At 42.6% G+C, this 15,876-nt stretch overlaps 1 protein-coding gene across 1 annotated transcript in view; it reads left to right on the top strand.

Moving 5' to 3' along the window:
* ELL2 (elongation factor for RNA polymerase II 2) overlaps positions 1-15,876 on the top strand; it is a 62,588-nt gene that overhangs the window by 30,776 nt on the left and 15,936 nt on the right. Inside the window, exons 3-4 of the mRNA XM_040986071.1 lie at positions 7,731-7,852; positions 11,309-11,472. Coding sequence (XP_040842005.1) covers positions 7,731-7,852; positions 11,309-11,472 — 286 coding nt within the window. The remainder of the gene's footprint in view (positions 1-7,730; positions 7,853-11,308; positions 11,473-15,876) is intronic.

Raw genomic sequence — 15,876 nt, 5'->3', positions numbered from 1 at the left:
ATATATACAATCTCATATCTGCTTCTTGCTGCCAATGACCTTGCCCCCACACCTTTTTTCCTAGAAATACCCAGCTACCAACCAGCTTATGTGCAGCCACCTGGTTTCTTCTCAGCAACTTTTAGCCATGAAAGTACAAAATGAGTCATAACAAAACTCATTTTGAAGCCCCTTTTTAGCCATTGAAACCAGCATTGGTCAATTGTGTTTAAGAAGTATACTTAGCTGGTTTATGGAGCCAGTGTATGAAGGTATTAACTATTAGTGTCTCTGTATATATCTGGATGTGTATGCATATATACTCTCAATCCCCATCCCTGCAAGAGGAGCATCTTGGAGACATCCTTGATTGCTCCCTTGCATTCCATGTTCAGTGTGTCTAGGACTCATGCCTGTGCCTGCAGAGTATGTCTTGAATCTGCTCATGCTTCAGCTCTCTCCTGGTCTTAGCTATCACCATCTTATACCTGGATTCCTATTCCTGTATGCAGGATCTTTTTTTATTATTATTACATTGCATTATGTGACACAGTTTTATAGGCACTGGGATTCCCCCCACCCCTCCTCAAACCCTCCCTGTATGCAGGATCTTTGTCCATGGACTTCTTTTATGTGTCACATAAACCTAAACAGTGCCTAGCCTGGCAGTGCTCAGTTAATATTTGTGGAATAAATCAACATCCAATTCTGCCTTGGCAGTATTCCACTTAGAGTTAAGAAAACCAAATGCTTTTGAAGGGAATTTTTCAGCTTCTGTTATATACCAACTTGATGCATTGAATTTTTGTAAAGAAACAATATTTTACTTCTACAGATTATATTGCTTCCAGTAGTGATTTTTTTTTCCAAAATACTCATAAATGTAAAAGCATTATTAGGGATGAGGCTGCAATTCTGAGGAGTTAAATTCTGAAAAGACTGTCGTACAGAAATGACAAAAATAGGAAATATTGGGGTGCTCTGTAATCCGTAACTGTTGAAAGAAGCTGCAGTGTTGGATCCAGGGGAGCTATATGAGGAATAGTGGTGGGGGGAAGTTATCCTGCTTTTCTTTTTCCTTCCTTGCACACTTTGCTAAAGAGAAAGAACACAAGCAAGGAAATGAACTTGTCCTGAATTATTCATGGTAATTGCTCCATGGATTTTTGGGCAATTGCACATCGTTCTCTCTATGGTAAAACTGGCATTTGGCACTGCTCTGCTCAGTGATGTGCCTTAAACACATCTTGGATGTTTCTAGCTTGTGTTGGACCTTCACTCCATGCCCTAGATGGCCAGTCGTAAAAGTCAGTCATTTTACGTTTTTTCTCATGCTTGACTCTTCCTACAGCCAGTAGCACCTGCCTACGCCCTCCTCTTCCAGGCCCTCCACACCCACCCCCCCATACTAGCTTGCACATCTGGGCTGATCTAAGACTAATAAATTTGGACCCAAAGATGTAACTGCAATTCTAGTTTGAAAAATAGGTTATGGGGCTTTCAGGTTGAAGTTTCTGTTTTCTGTTCTGTTCTGATTTCTGTTTTCTGTTCTGATTCTAGATGATTTTGCCACTAAAACCTGTGGGGCCTAAATAGTACATGCAAATCTATTTCTTTAGCTAACCTGTGTTTTTTTCTTTTTCTTTTTCTTTTTCTTTTTCTTTTTTGATTGTTCAGAAGTCACAGAACTGACCACCAGAGAACCCTAACATTTAAATATTCACAGCAAGCTTTATCTGTGTCTAAGCTACAGTGTATCAAGTCAAAAAATAGGCTCTTGGCCTCCTGCAAAAGTAGAGCGATGAAGGAGATAACTTCTGAGGTCACAAAAATTGAGTAATTTTTAATCAGGATAAAAAGACCTACAGCAAAGAAAGTAATTTTGTTTAACCTGGTGTTTCTTAGATTTATTTGAGGATAGAATTCCCTATTCCCATAAGGAAACTTCTCGGGCATGGTTTGGAAATGCTGGTGGAAAGCAAGCAGACGCTTCAGTGTTAGTTCCTGGCTGAGATGTTAGTCAACGTTTTTATTCATTCAGTAAATATGCAATGAATGACTAGCTAGTGGCTCACATCTTTTGAGTTGCTGGCTGTATACTCAGGGGACTCAGCGGCCATCCTCTGCCCTTGCAGAGCACAAATCCTAGTAGGAGAGAAAGACCATGAACATAATCTGAAAGTAATACAAGGTATGAAGTATTGTGGACAAGTGTGGAGCAAGGGGTAACTGTAAATCCCGCTATGACCTCCGGCAAGTCCCTGAGTCTCTTGTCTCTAATATAAATGAAGAAATTGAACTGGGTGATATTGAACCCCCATCCCCTGTTCCGTGGTGAGGACAGGCATTGTCACAGACAAGCACAGTACTGCTGGTTCACATGGAGTCTCCCCGCCGACCTAAACACACAAAGTTGTATGAGAATGAATGCTGGTAGACTCACTGTCAAAGAACAGCTCTGTCCATCTAAACCATCTACAATACTCTCAACAAAGCAAAACATTTAAATAAATGGGGCAAAGCCTAGGTGGCATCCTTTATGATCTAGTGGTACCTCAGTCCAGCAGGCAGTACAACGTATAAGGGCAGGAAAGGCCTACGGGCAGAGCACCCATGGCTTTTAAGCAGACCTCAGCTTCCACGTGTGCACAAGTTACCTCCGTGTGAGCCTTGTGCTTCCGCCCTCAATCCTCATGTGACTTGATGTGGAAATGACCTCTCAGACAGTATGCCATCGCCACATGCCTGAGCCTGTATCTCAGAATAATTAGAAGCTTTGACTTACACATCTGGGTATATAGTGTTTATGTTAATTACAAATGTCTGAAAGTTTCCTGAAACGTTTTCTTCATAGCTTTTTATCGAAGACAGACTGGAGTTTGGGAGGAGGGCTGTGGATTGTGGTCCCAAGCCTTTGATTTTCAGTCTCTCATTTTGGAAATGGAAATTAAAATCTATTTTTCCAGTTTCCCAGACATGGTGGTATATTTTTATAGCCTTCCCCTCATTCAATTAAAAAGAAAATTCTGTTGAACTCAGCCTTTCAGTACTTTTAAAATAATATATCATTCTTAAAACACTTCACTAAAATTTTCAAGGCATTCCTGAGCCCCTCAATAGAAAGATACCACCACTCACCTGTAAGTAATCAGAATTGAGAGGTTCCTGTTTTGCCAAAGAATATTCCATTCCAGGGTTGTCAATAAGTCAGGGCTCTGAGTTTGTTTCCCACAGCGGTTAGTCAGGTGCTGAAAAGCTGACCGTAGACCCACCAGCACATCAGTGTGTTTCTGTTACCTCCCACTTCACCTTTCTTTCCTTCCAGAAATCTGAAGACCAGTTTTATAGAAGGAAGGGCTTTGTCACCATTTTGGCCTGTGTGGACAGGCCATAGAACGTGCTCCATTGTGTACATTAGAGAGAGGAGTGACACACTTGCACAGGCTCCTCTCCAAGTCCCACTCAGGGATGGCTCCAGACGACACAGTGACCCACCCTGCTGTGACCGGCCCCTCTCCCTTAGTCTCTTGTGCTCTTTGAGATTCCCACGGTTTCTTTCTAAAGCCTTCTCCCCTCTCTTGTCCTCCTGACCATGTACCCTTTGCTCCTGCCAGGCAGCCCCCTGCTTTCTTGCCTGTGAGTCTATTGTGCAGATTCACTGGCTGTAAATATAAGCAGTGCCACATTTATGCATCCCATTCATGCCTGACTTTGGCTGCTGATGGAAATACTCTCAATCTAATCTGTACCATCCTCAGGGAACTGGATATACTGAATCTATAGATAGGCCTTGTATTTGGAACTTTAAGATTTTCAAGACAGAAAAATTTCCTGGCAACACCTCGCTCCTGAAAAGACTGAGATTAGGGCATTCCAAGGCATCTGCATTGATACTGCTGTGAAAACCAGAGAGCAAAGGCAGTGGGGAAGCCCAGAGGAGCCTGACGACAGGTTCTCTTCCTCTCTCTCTTCAATGTCCAGCTCAACTATTCTCCTGGGGAAAACTACCCTAATACGCACCCACACGTACCCTTGAGTCCCCAGGCGAGCACGGATGGCCTTGATGCCTGTCTGTTCCACCCCCAGCACCCACTGCTCCCCACACACCCACAGGGTGAGGCAAGTGGGCAGGCGAGATTGTTGGGAAGTCCTGCTATCATACTGCTTTCTTTCCACGGAACTGGGGACTTTAGTGGTTTGTCAGCAATAGTTAGCAACCCAAGAATCTTATCTCTCCGTGTGCTACAGGAGGGAACTTCAAAAAGTTCATAGAAAATGGAATTAAAAGACATGGTTTCTTTTGAAGGGGAAAAAAGAAAATGAAGTCATGTATATAAGCAGTCTTCAAAAAGTTCATGGGAAATTTATGTTATGAAAAATGTATACTTGTAGTTCAAAAGGTTTTTTGAACTAAACTTGCACTTAATTCCATTTGCACAAACTTCTTGAAGTACTCTCCTCTGTAAAAAGAAGAATGGTAAGGATTAAAAGCACTATCCAGATAGGGTAGCAGTTCCTTTTTCTAAAAAAATATTCGTTTGTTTATTGGAAAGTTAGAGTGACTAGAGAGAGGAGAGACAGAGATCTTTCATCCACCGTTCATTCCCCAAGTGTCCTGAATGTTGGGGCAGGGGTGTGGTGGGATGCAGGGGAGGCGGACAGGTTGAAACAAAGAGTCAGAACTCCAGCTGATCTCCCTCAGTGGTGGCAAGGGCACAAGGACTTAGGCCATTTTCCCTGGCTTTCATAGGAACATTAGCAGGGAGCCAAAGCAGCAGCCAGGAGCCAGTGTTCTGGTGTAGTAGATTAAGCCATCTGCAATGCAGGCAGCCCATACGGGCACTGTTTCAAGTCCTGGCTACTCCACTCCCTACTGATTGCTCCTGGGAAAGCAGCAGAAGTTGACCCAAGTCCTTAGGTCCTTGCACCCATGTAGAGGACCTGGAAGAAGCATCTAGCTCCTGGCTTTGGCCTTGTCCAGCACCCAACCAGTGTGGGCATCTAGGGAATAAACAAGCACTTGGAAGATTTCTCTCTTTCTTTGTCTCTCACTCTCTACTCCCATCTCTTTCTGTGACTTTCAAATAAAAATACATAAATAAAGAAGTCTTTAAAAAAAAAAAAAGCAAAATAGCCATCTGGCATCACAGGTACCAGCGTAATCCATTACTCCACAATATCAGTCTTGTACTTTTTGTTAAGCTGAAAAACTATACTAATTTTTTTTCTAATTGTTACTGCCACTGAGGTTTATAACTTAATTGGGGGATGGGATGGTTAGCTGTTTGGTCTAGTGATTAAAAGCTACCTGCATACAACATCAGGGTAACTAAGTTTAATACCAACCCCATCTTGCTGGTGTAGATCCTGACAGGTGGCAAATGATGGCTCATTTGTAACTGGATCCTACCACACGCAAGGGAAGCCTGGGTGGTGTTCCCAACTTTCCCCTTTAGCCTGGTTCAGCCCTGGTCCTTGTGAACTTTTGAGGAATGAACCTGTGATGGGCTCTGCTTCTATCTGTCTCTAAAATAAACATCAATTAAACACACACACACACACACACACATAATTAATGGGAGTACAGACCTCTTAGAATATGTTCATACTTTGTGTTTGTTATTAATGAGCTTTTGTCTCTTTGAAGGCTCCTTTTTCAAGAAAAATTAATGTCCAGATAAGGTGTTCCAAAAAAATTTTTGTAATCGCACCATTAAGCACTTTGTGTAATGGTTGGTTTTATGAAACTTATTGGTTGGATAGGAACTTTTTCAAAACTTTTTTTTTTTTAAACGATTTTTTTTCATTGAAAAGGCAGATTTACAAAGATAAGGGGAGACAGAGAGAAAGATCTTCTGTCCACTGGTTTACTCCCTAAGTGGCTGCAGTGGCTGGAGCTGAGCTGGGCTGTATTCCACTGCTTTCCCAGGTCACAAGCAGGGAAGTGGAGGGGAAGTGGAGCTGCCGGACATGACCCAGCACTCGCTCATGCAAGGCGAGGACTTTAGTCACTAGACTACAATGCTGGGCCCTAGTTGGACAGGAACTTAACATTCATTTTTTTCTCTGTGGCTGAATACTATTATGGTTCAAATATACTTATCTTACTGACTTCAGTTTTTTGGAAGTTAGAAAACTATAATAAGGATTTTAAATAATTCAAAATTACTCATTTAAAATAAATTTGATACATTTATTTCTTGTAATTTAACCATTTTTCCCTTTGAGTTTTTTGAATTTCAGAAAACAGTGAAGTCAGAGTTCTAACTTCTGTTGTTAGGAACTGACTCACTTCCATTGCTAATTTAGAATTTCTCAACCTTAGCCCTTCCAACAGTTTTAATTCTCTGTTGTGGTGATTGTCCTGTGTCCTGGGAGAGGGTTTGATAGTACTTCCTATGGAATGCCAAGAGTGTCTTTCCAGGCCCACTATCCCCTGGGGCACAAAATCACTCCTGGTGAAAACTACCCCTCTAACCCATGTATAGCAGAAGCTTCTCAGCCCTCCAGGGAGTGCATGTCCTGGGCTGTTTATGGTGTGTATATATATTTTTTAAAACAAACTTTGCATCTGATTGCTACTCTGGTTGTGATCCAATTTTTTAAAAATTGTGCTCCCCACCACACACGTCTGTCCTATCAGCACGAGAGGGTTGGAGGGTGGGAATGACGGCTGCAAGTCTTTCCACCTGTCGGTTCAGGTGTGTGGACCTTTTTGGGTGAGTTAAATGTAACAAAATGCCCTTCAGGCCAGAGTGAGGGCAGAGGTCCACATATTTGTGCTCACACGTGTATTCACACACATACTTGGTGGCCAGTCATCTCTAGATCTTAATCCTCTAATAATGCAAGAAACAGATTTAGAGGAGAAAATCTATCCCCTCCCTGCCCCCAGCACATACACATGTATACCAAAGTATTCAGCCTGTGTGTTTGGGGTTGGAGGGTGAGGCATCCCGTTTCATATTCTTACCAACAAATCCTTTATATATCATGACGTAACATGTAGGAAGAAAGGCTTCAGGTGCGGGCAGGGAGGACCGAACAGGTGAATGACGGGTGAGCTTTGTTCACACAGGTTTCTACCAGTAGCCAGATGTGCAGGGCCTTGGCCATCTGCAGTAGCCTGTCCCCTGCTCCTGGAGCTTCCCATCTGGTAGGGAAAACAGACCCCGAGAAAGAACACGGAAAGCATGTCTGCCTGGGGCCAGCCTGGGAGTGGCTGCAGACTCATCCCTGTAGGCTGCTGACCCTGTTGTATAAACATGAAGATGAATGAGGGAATCACAGGGCAAGACAAACTCCAGGCTGCATCTTGCCTATGAATATAATTATGGCATTAACCTTGTGCTGCTGGTGACTCTTCAGAAATACAACTCAACAGGGCTTCCGTCAGGCAAGGGAAAACTTGGTGAATTCAGAGGAGGATGAGCTTTTTAACAGATTTATTAATAATCTGCCATAAGAACTGTAATCATTTGCTGGTTTGAAGTGAAGAGAGTTCCTCTTACAAACTAATTACGGGGCAGAAGTGATTACTGACAGTTAAGGGTAGATAATGGAAATAAGAATGTGATGAGTTAGAGGCATGCGTGTCAGACTGCCTGAATCATTTGGTCATTTAAATGCTGTAAAGGTGCTCATCAAGAAGGCTTGGTTGTAAAATAATTGTGACTTAAATAATTAGTAGGCAAGCCATAAGATCCTCCATGCAAATTTATAATCTGAGGTGTTTCTTTCCTCCCTTTCAGCTTGTCAAAATTCCCAAAAATGATCCCCTCAACGAAGTGCATAGCTTTAACTTCTATGTGTCAAATGTGGGCAAGGACAACCCTCAGGGCAGCTTTGACTGCATCCAGCAAACCTTCTCCAGGTAAGTGATTCGCACAGTGGGCCAAAGGGAAAACAGTTCTTACCCAAGAAGGTTTTTTTTAATATTAAGAAATAAAATGTATGTAGTCATTGTGTAAGTATTAAATTCACTTGCAGAGCTCATGTACTGTTGGGAAGGAATTATAAGCCTACATTTGCTAGAACCATCATTTGTCACTGGGATGCAGTCACAAAACTTCAAGGTTCATACGCTTGAGGGGCCAGAAAGATGCAAAAAGTTGAAGATAACATAGAAAGCTTGTCTTTTTATTAAAGACTTTTTAAATTATTACTTGTAAAAGGTTTTAGTTACTACATCTAAATAACTTTTCTAGCCAAGTCTCACTCAAATGGAGAAAAGACAGAAAATATAACCTGCATGTCCTCTTCCTGCTTACTTTTTCAAGCCTTGTTTGAAGGTAGAATTTTAAAAATCTGTTCCGTGGTATCTTGGCAACTGGACATTATAACCCTCACTGAGCAGCCATTGCACCTGCTTGAATGAGAAAAGGAAAGCACTTAGATCCCCTGCAGAAGACAGCCCTTGCTCTCTGCTTGGCTTTGGCTGTTTCTGTTTAATAATGAACTTTTGCGGAGGGGGGTTTTCTCTGTCTCTGGATAGAGACAAAAGAGGTTAGGGACTCTCAGGTGTCATCAGTAACCTGGCCAGTCTCTCTCTTCTCTCATCTGTAAAGCACTACAAACTACGTAAGTGCCTGTGGTGTGTGCTTGAAAGAGGAAAGAAAGCTGTGTGTTTCATTCAGATACAAAGTAAGACACATGTTTGAAAGAAAGAGTTTGATGATTCCCCTCCCATTCAAGATAACGAAATATGTTTTTGTTTCTTACTTTAATCTGACATTTCTCCTCAGCATATGTTAATTTTTTGGGAAATAATCCACCCTAAATTTCTATGCTTGCTTCTTGCCTGTGTATAGGTTATATGGAATTTGCTGTGCTGTCAACTACAGTAGCCACTGGTTATGTGTGACTGTTTTAAAAGTCAAGTAATATTTAGAATTCCATTGTTCACACACATTAACCACATTTTATGATCCCAGTAGCCTCATGTGGCTATCATAGTGGACAATGCAAATATAGGATGTGGAAAGGAAGGTTCTGTTGGATAGCACTGGGGGACAGCATAATCCCTGCATGTGAGAGTTCTTGGAAATTGTGTAGCTCAGTACCTCTGTTTTCCAGAGTACTTACCTCCAGTTATCAGGCTGACTAGTTAGAGGCTGAACTAAATTAGAATCAAGTTCCAGTTCCCAGTCCAGTGCTTCTTACCCATCACACTAACTTCTAACTATGGGCCCATCACCTGTGATGCTTTTCCTTTAGTTAAGTGAGGATATTTTGAGGTCAAATTGAACTGTGCTCACCTAGAAATTTTATTAAGGTTTTTAATCCCTTATTTAAAACTAGTCATATGATCAGAAGTAGTAAGCTTTCACCCTTCCATCATAAATATGCTGTCTTTCTTGCTTTAAAAAAGGATTTCAGGCCACTTACACAACTGTGCACAGGGTTATAAGAGGAAAGAAGCAGCTGCTAGAAATTGGAGCAAGTGTGTTAAGATCTCTTCCCTATGAGCCAAGGTGCTTTATAAAATGATGTGCTCTGTGTATAAATTGAAATTTGTCACTGTGAAACAAAGTATTCCAATTTTCAGTTCTCAGCCTGAAAAACCAAACTTGTGGGTTATCTGGACCCCACTGGGAAACAGTGAACAAGGTGAATATTTAAAATATTAAAAATATGACTAGCTTAATTGACTACAAGTGAAGAATGCTAGGAAGTATCTTCTGGCCTGTTGTTTGGAACCATTTTGCTGCTGCCTGAACATCTTCTTGCTAACCTCCAGAACGCATTAGCACAACTTCATTGTGGTTGGCATCACATTCAGCTTGTTCTCACTCAAGTAAACAGCTGAGAGAGAGATCCCATGAGCTGACTCACTCCCTAAATACCTGCAAGCCAGGTGTTGGCCAGGCTAAAGCCAAGAGCCAGGAACTCAATTCAGCCTTCCAGTGTTGTGGAACAAACTCAGTTACTTGAGCCGTCACTGCTACCTCCCAGGCTCTGCATTGACAGCAAATTGGAATTCAAGGAAAGGAGCCAGAACTTGAAGCCAGACTTTCCTGTATGGAGTTCAGGCATCTTAGCTGGTGTCTTAATCACTAGGCCAAGTGCCTGCTCTCAAAGAGATGTTTCAAAGCAAGCTTCTTTCCATCAGACCTTCTCTGTCTGCAGTCGTTTCTTCCCACTCCTGTCACTGCATCTCACACCGTTAGGCTTTTTCTGTCTCTCCTTCACCTCTTTCAGTATCCCATCATGCTCACATTAGCCTGGTTAAAACAAAAACAAAAAAACAGCATACTCCTTGCCCCAAAGTCTGACTTCAACCCCTACCAGGCCATTAAAGTTGTTCCCCAAGGGAGCTGTGTCCTCCTGGCCCCCAGATCCAATTTCCTCAGCATTCTAAAATTGTTCCCAGAATTGCCCAGCGTTCACCACTTTGTGATGCCTGAAACATTCTGTTCCAGAACCTTCCATGACACAGTGCCTGTCTGGTTTCCCTCTTGCCGCTCTGTGGTTTTTCTGTCTCATATGGTCTTCTGTTCTTCCCATGGCTAAAATATTAATGTTCTGCACAGTTGGTTTCTCCTGGGAACCCTTGTTTCTTATTCCTTCCAAGTCGCCACTCTAACATTTTATTTTCTCTCTCTAAACCTTGTCCCTAAACTGCCTGTTTTTGTGGTCACTGACCCGTAAATGGCACCACTGTGTGCTGGTAGCCTGGGTTTACTCTTTATCCTCACACTTTCTCTCCCCAGGAGGCAAAGCACCAATGCAATTATGTCAGTTTGCCTATTCACTGTCACTACAGTCCGTCAGCTCCTGCTTTCTCACTGCCAGGTTCTGGTTTGGCCATCATTTCCTGCCTGAGATCCTCTACCAGCCTCCTCAACAGCCTCTCCACTGTCATTCGTATGGTCCTTCCTCTCAATCTAGAGTCCGTCCACTGATCTAGTCAGTTCTGAAGCATGCATACAGTGGCTTCACTAAAACTGGTCTTTTATTCATTTCTCCTGTCAGTGGCTGGGGTGAGCCTTTAAAATAATTGACTGCTAGGGGTAGGTAAAAGTACATACCCACTCTAAATAGAGATTTTACTCAACAGTTTCATGGATTTGGTTATAGAGAGATCATTTCTATATTCTATAGAATATTCTATATTCTATATTCTATTTAGAATATGTGGAAAAAATGATGTGAAATAAAAAATTTTAATGCTTTAAATAATCTTTACATTTAAAAAATTATATTGGTTGTTTTAGAATTGCCAGCTTCTTGGGGATGAGGATTCTAGGATCGTACCCATACCATTTTGCTTGCCTGTATTGTGCAAAATGACAGTCATCTCTAACAAAGCCACTGTCTTACTTGACAGCTCTGGAGCCTCCCAGCTCAATTGCCTGGGGTTTATACAAGATAAAATTACAGTGTGTGCAACAAACGACTCGTATCAGATGACACGAGAAAGAATGACCCAGGCAGAGGAGGAATCCCGCAACCGAAGCACAAAAGTTATCAAGCCCGGTGGACCGTATGTAGGTTTGTATACATAGCTCTCTTTCTCGCTGATTAATCGGAGTAATTCAAGATCACTGTAGGTAAATACTGGTCATCTTAACTCAGTGAAAACATAGAAATTAGTTTCCACGATCATTTGTTCTCTTCAAATCACTGGGAAGCTATCTAATAGATTGTAAAGTTTTATAACATAGCTGAACCCTGAAACCTGTGTTGGCCACCTCTTATTAATTGACAGCATTGGGATCTACTCATGTCACTCCATGTGGCTTTAACAGTGGTCCCGCTGCGTTTTTCCTGTCACGGGATGATGCAATTTCAGTGATGGACAGTATGGCACTTGTGTACTTCTGCAGGCCTGTTTTTACAGTGAATGAGAGTTGGGAACTTCATTGGTGCCAATTTTCTTTATCATTTCAAAGAATCTTTGTATAATAAGAACTTTATTGCACAAATACAGAGATGTGCATCTAGCAGCTCGTTAGGATGCTAGCCCTTTGGTGCTGCAATTACGATCCCTCATCCTCATCTATCTATCAATTAGAAGCCTACTCCACCTCTGTCGTATTTATCATCGGCTCACTCAAATATCCATCAGATTGAAGGGAAGTAAAACCAGACCAACAAGATGAGGCTCTTTGATGATCTGTGACCCTAACAACTCTGAGGAGTCAATTCACAATGACTGTTAATAGAATTGTAAGAGTGAAGATGAGCTCCTTGAGTCCCTGGCCAGTTTCCTAACACAAGTCACTCCAGTTAATTGTAAAAGGATATTAATTTGGAAACTTTAATGCTTATAAAAAGCAGTCTCTTGAAGAGCCAAATCCCTGAATCAACATCTTTTCCAAGGTTTGGTGTAATTCAGCTTGTGCGTTTTCCCATTGCTGATCCAGCCACAATACATTCAGCTTTGAGAAGCTTCACCAGTGGTTTAATAAGTATTTCCTTGGAACACAGCCAGTGCTCCTGGGACTTGGTGCTTAGCTTAGATACATTTAGTTTGGTTTAACAACAATTCACAGCTTCCCCAGGTATCTATACCCGTGGGGCTCAGCTGCCTGCTCAGTAAGCCACCAGATGAGGTTTTTCACCTTCCCTTTCCTGCCGACTCAAGTAGTAACTCCCAACCTCCTTGGTTTCTCTCTCCTCTATCCTGGTAAGTAACTTAATTAGCTTTCTATGCTAGTAGGCTAAGCCTCAAATTATTTTTAAAATGCACACGATCAGACACACTTACACCTAGTCACAAAGTAGGAATTCTCTGTCCTGTTGCTCTGTAACTCTTGTTTCCCTCCGTCCAGTATGTACTACCATTGTATAACCATTGTGAGGCATATTGGTGTACTTAACAAAGCAACAGAAGACTCAAGCCACCCAAGTGACTCTTTTCCTCCTAACAACCGGACTGAAATCAGTGGCAGTTACTGTACTTCTTCCCTAACCCTGGCCCAAAATGCTCCTCAGTGTCTCCTCTGAGCTTGTGTTTTTGGTCTTTTGTTTTGTTTTGTTTTGTTTTTTGGTAGGTCAGATCCAGTTAATTTTCAGCTTACATGACAGCCTTTTTAACATCCAGCATCCCACAGGCCGTACAGCAGGAACCAGGTTTCTCATATAAACCCCAAATAATGCATTAGGAGAGTAACCAGAGAAAAAACTATGAGGCAATGAAAACTGAGACCTGAACTAAATTACATTTCTGCCTTCCAAGAAGGTCTTGGCACACTCTTGTCCTTCCTGGATCCCTGTAGTGTCCTCTTCCTGCCCAAGGGTCCAGTTGAGCCTCTCCCCTCTACTAGGTCCTCGGTGTCCTGACCACTCGCTGTCCTGGCACATGTTCTTCTCTGATCTTGAATCTTGTCATTAAACTCCTTGGTCTTTTATTCTCAAGGTCAAATAACCCCAGCTTCTTTTAACTTTTCTTAATACAGCCTCTGTCCCAAGCCTTTAATTATTTTTATTGTTCTCTGAGCTGCCTCTAGTTCCTCACCTCAAAGTTCACAAGTGGACACCACTCTCACCCCAAGTCTGATTGTTCTGAAACTCTGGGATCCTGCCTGGTTTTTCTGTTTGTTTTGAACTTCACTATCCTGTTATGCCTGTACTGATCGTGGCCTTTTGCCCTTCAATGTGATCAGTTCTTTGCCATGTGTTTCTAGTCTTTTGGTCAGCTTAATGTATGTCTTCAGCCATTGTTGGTGGCTCAAAACTACCTGACACTTTTGGGTGTCTCAATTGTTAGTCGCCCCTTGATACTGACAGCACTCAGCACTTCCTGAGTCCTCCTGCACACAGATGGCTGTGGGCATGTCCCAGTGACCCCCACCATAACCCTGAGACTTTGGGCCTCTCTCCAGACTTCATACCAAGGAGCTGGACTCAGCCAATGGCAAAATGGTATGGATAAGGCCTCATCAACAGGTTGTGTTCTTAAAACGATAGGAAGCCTCTCTTAAGTTCATAGTTGTCCTTATCATTCATTGTGACAGCAGGAGCTCTCCCATACCAGCAGAACATGTTTCTTTCAACACTGTCAACCAGGGGAAGGACAGATGAGACGGGTGCTAGTGGCTCTGTGGTGCCAGCATGATGGCAAGCCAGGCCAGGTCCCTGACAGCTGGGGCAAGGCACAAGTGCAGATGAAGGGCATGATGACTATGCTCCTGGGGCTAGCAATCACCTAACCTTGTCACGGGAACATGAGCTTCTGTGACCCTCTTGTGGGCTGGGCACTAGCAAAGCCCATTTGCCAAGCTAGGAGCAAGGAGAGCCTTTAACCTGCAGGCTCGTTATTCAGTCCCAGTTGGACTTCCAATCATGAGGTTTCTGCCATTACTGAGCATCACTGTATTGTTAGTGCCTGCCTCTTTGATTAAAAAAAAAAAAAAAAAAGGTATTAATCACCACTGTCTTCTGTCTACAAGGTGTCTTAAGCCTGCTCACTGCAGTTCTGGAATTATGTGGAATTGTAAGTTTTTACATGTACTGATATTTAGACATAGAAAATATCCAACAAATCAACAGTTTGGGCTTCTATTTCCAATTTTGCCCCCTTATTTATGGTAAGTGAGCATATTTTTGAGCAATTGAGTAAGGTTTTTTATTTAACATCTGAATTTCCTCAACTATTAGAAACAGGATATATGACCTGGTTAATACCCACAATCTTTTTGTAGTTTGAACATTTAAGACAATTGGGTACATGTATTTTGGCAGGAAAGCCTTTGAAAAGGTGATCACAGTTGCCTGGTGTTGATGCTGATTTCCACTGGTGTGGTTTACGTGTGTAGCTAACAGCCCCATCACCAGCACAACACTGTGGAAGCTTTCACAGCCTTAGGGCTGTGCTGTCTGTCTCTGGTCAGGATCTAGGACAAAGAAGCAACTGAGAAAGTGGTGAAAGTGGTACAGTTCATTATCTGTATCTCTCTGCATCTCTCTCTCTCTACCAGACACCTGCCATTCACATTGTTTTCTAAGGCCATTTCCCCAATGGGTAAATACTTTTGCCATCTTGGATTTGATGGAGAAGCTGGGAGTGCATGTTTTGTTATGAAAACGCTTCGGATATAGTCCCAGATTACCTAGCCCTGCAACCCACAGCTGCTGTTTATATCTGGAGCCCAGGGAGTTGATTAGCAGTTGGGTCTGGGAAGAGAATTAGGCTCTCCCACAGGCTTTATTAAAAGGGTTTCTTCTCAGGCAAATATAAAAAATAAAAATGAAGCCACTCTTCTCCTTACCTTGAACTGAGCTTTTTCCTGCCCCCCCTTTTTTTTTTTAAAACATCCAGTTCTATAAATATTTCTATGACAATAATAGAAGATGCCGGCTGAGCAAGTGATCTCTGAGTGTCACCCAGTGTGACACAGTGTGGGATTTCAAAGAAAGGGTCCTTCCACTCCCACCAGTGACTGGTCGTCTACCTACAAGGCAAAGGGAGTGTGTCACAGGGGACATAGCCCTGTCCTCTCCCTGGCCAGGCTCTGACTCTGCTGTTCATCATCCTACTCACACTCCTTTAAAGAGCAAAGTTAGACTCATGTTTGCCCCCCGCCTGTGTCCTGGGAAGGTTGGGGGAGTCCCAGGAGGCCATGGAGCCCTCCGTGGGCAAGGAATAGGTTCAGAGCAAGGCGGCAGCCTGGAGCACAGCAACAGCACTGTCTTTCTCTAGTCTTATTCCTACCTTGCTAGCTTGAGTTAGTTCTAGATGACAGTTGTAATGTTCAGAAACTGAGCTAAGAAGTCTTTTCCCCCACTGCTCCTGAGAAAGCAAGCAAAAGAAAGAAAGACTCCACAGTCACCTTGGTTTGGAAAATAGTGAGCTAACAGGTTCTGTTGCAGGAAGACTTGGCCAAGGGGAGGGAGTATGGAATTTATAGCATTTCCTCAACTTTGGTGACCTTGACCCTTTTTTTTTTCCAC

Source organism: Ochotona curzoniae, unplaced genomic scaffold (assembly GCF_017591425.1).
Source record: "Ochotona curzoniae isolate NIBS_2020 unplaced genomic scaffold, NIBS_Ocur_1.0 contig_4501, whole genome shotgun sequence".
In the NCBI taxonomy this organism is placed as follows: domain Eukaryota; kingdom Metazoa; phylum Chordata; class Mammalia; order Lagomorpha; family Ochotonidae; genus Ochotona; species Ochotona curzoniae.
The sequence above is the reverse complement of the archived record's forward strand: the minus strand, read 5'-3'. Positions and strand labels throughout refer to the sequence as shown.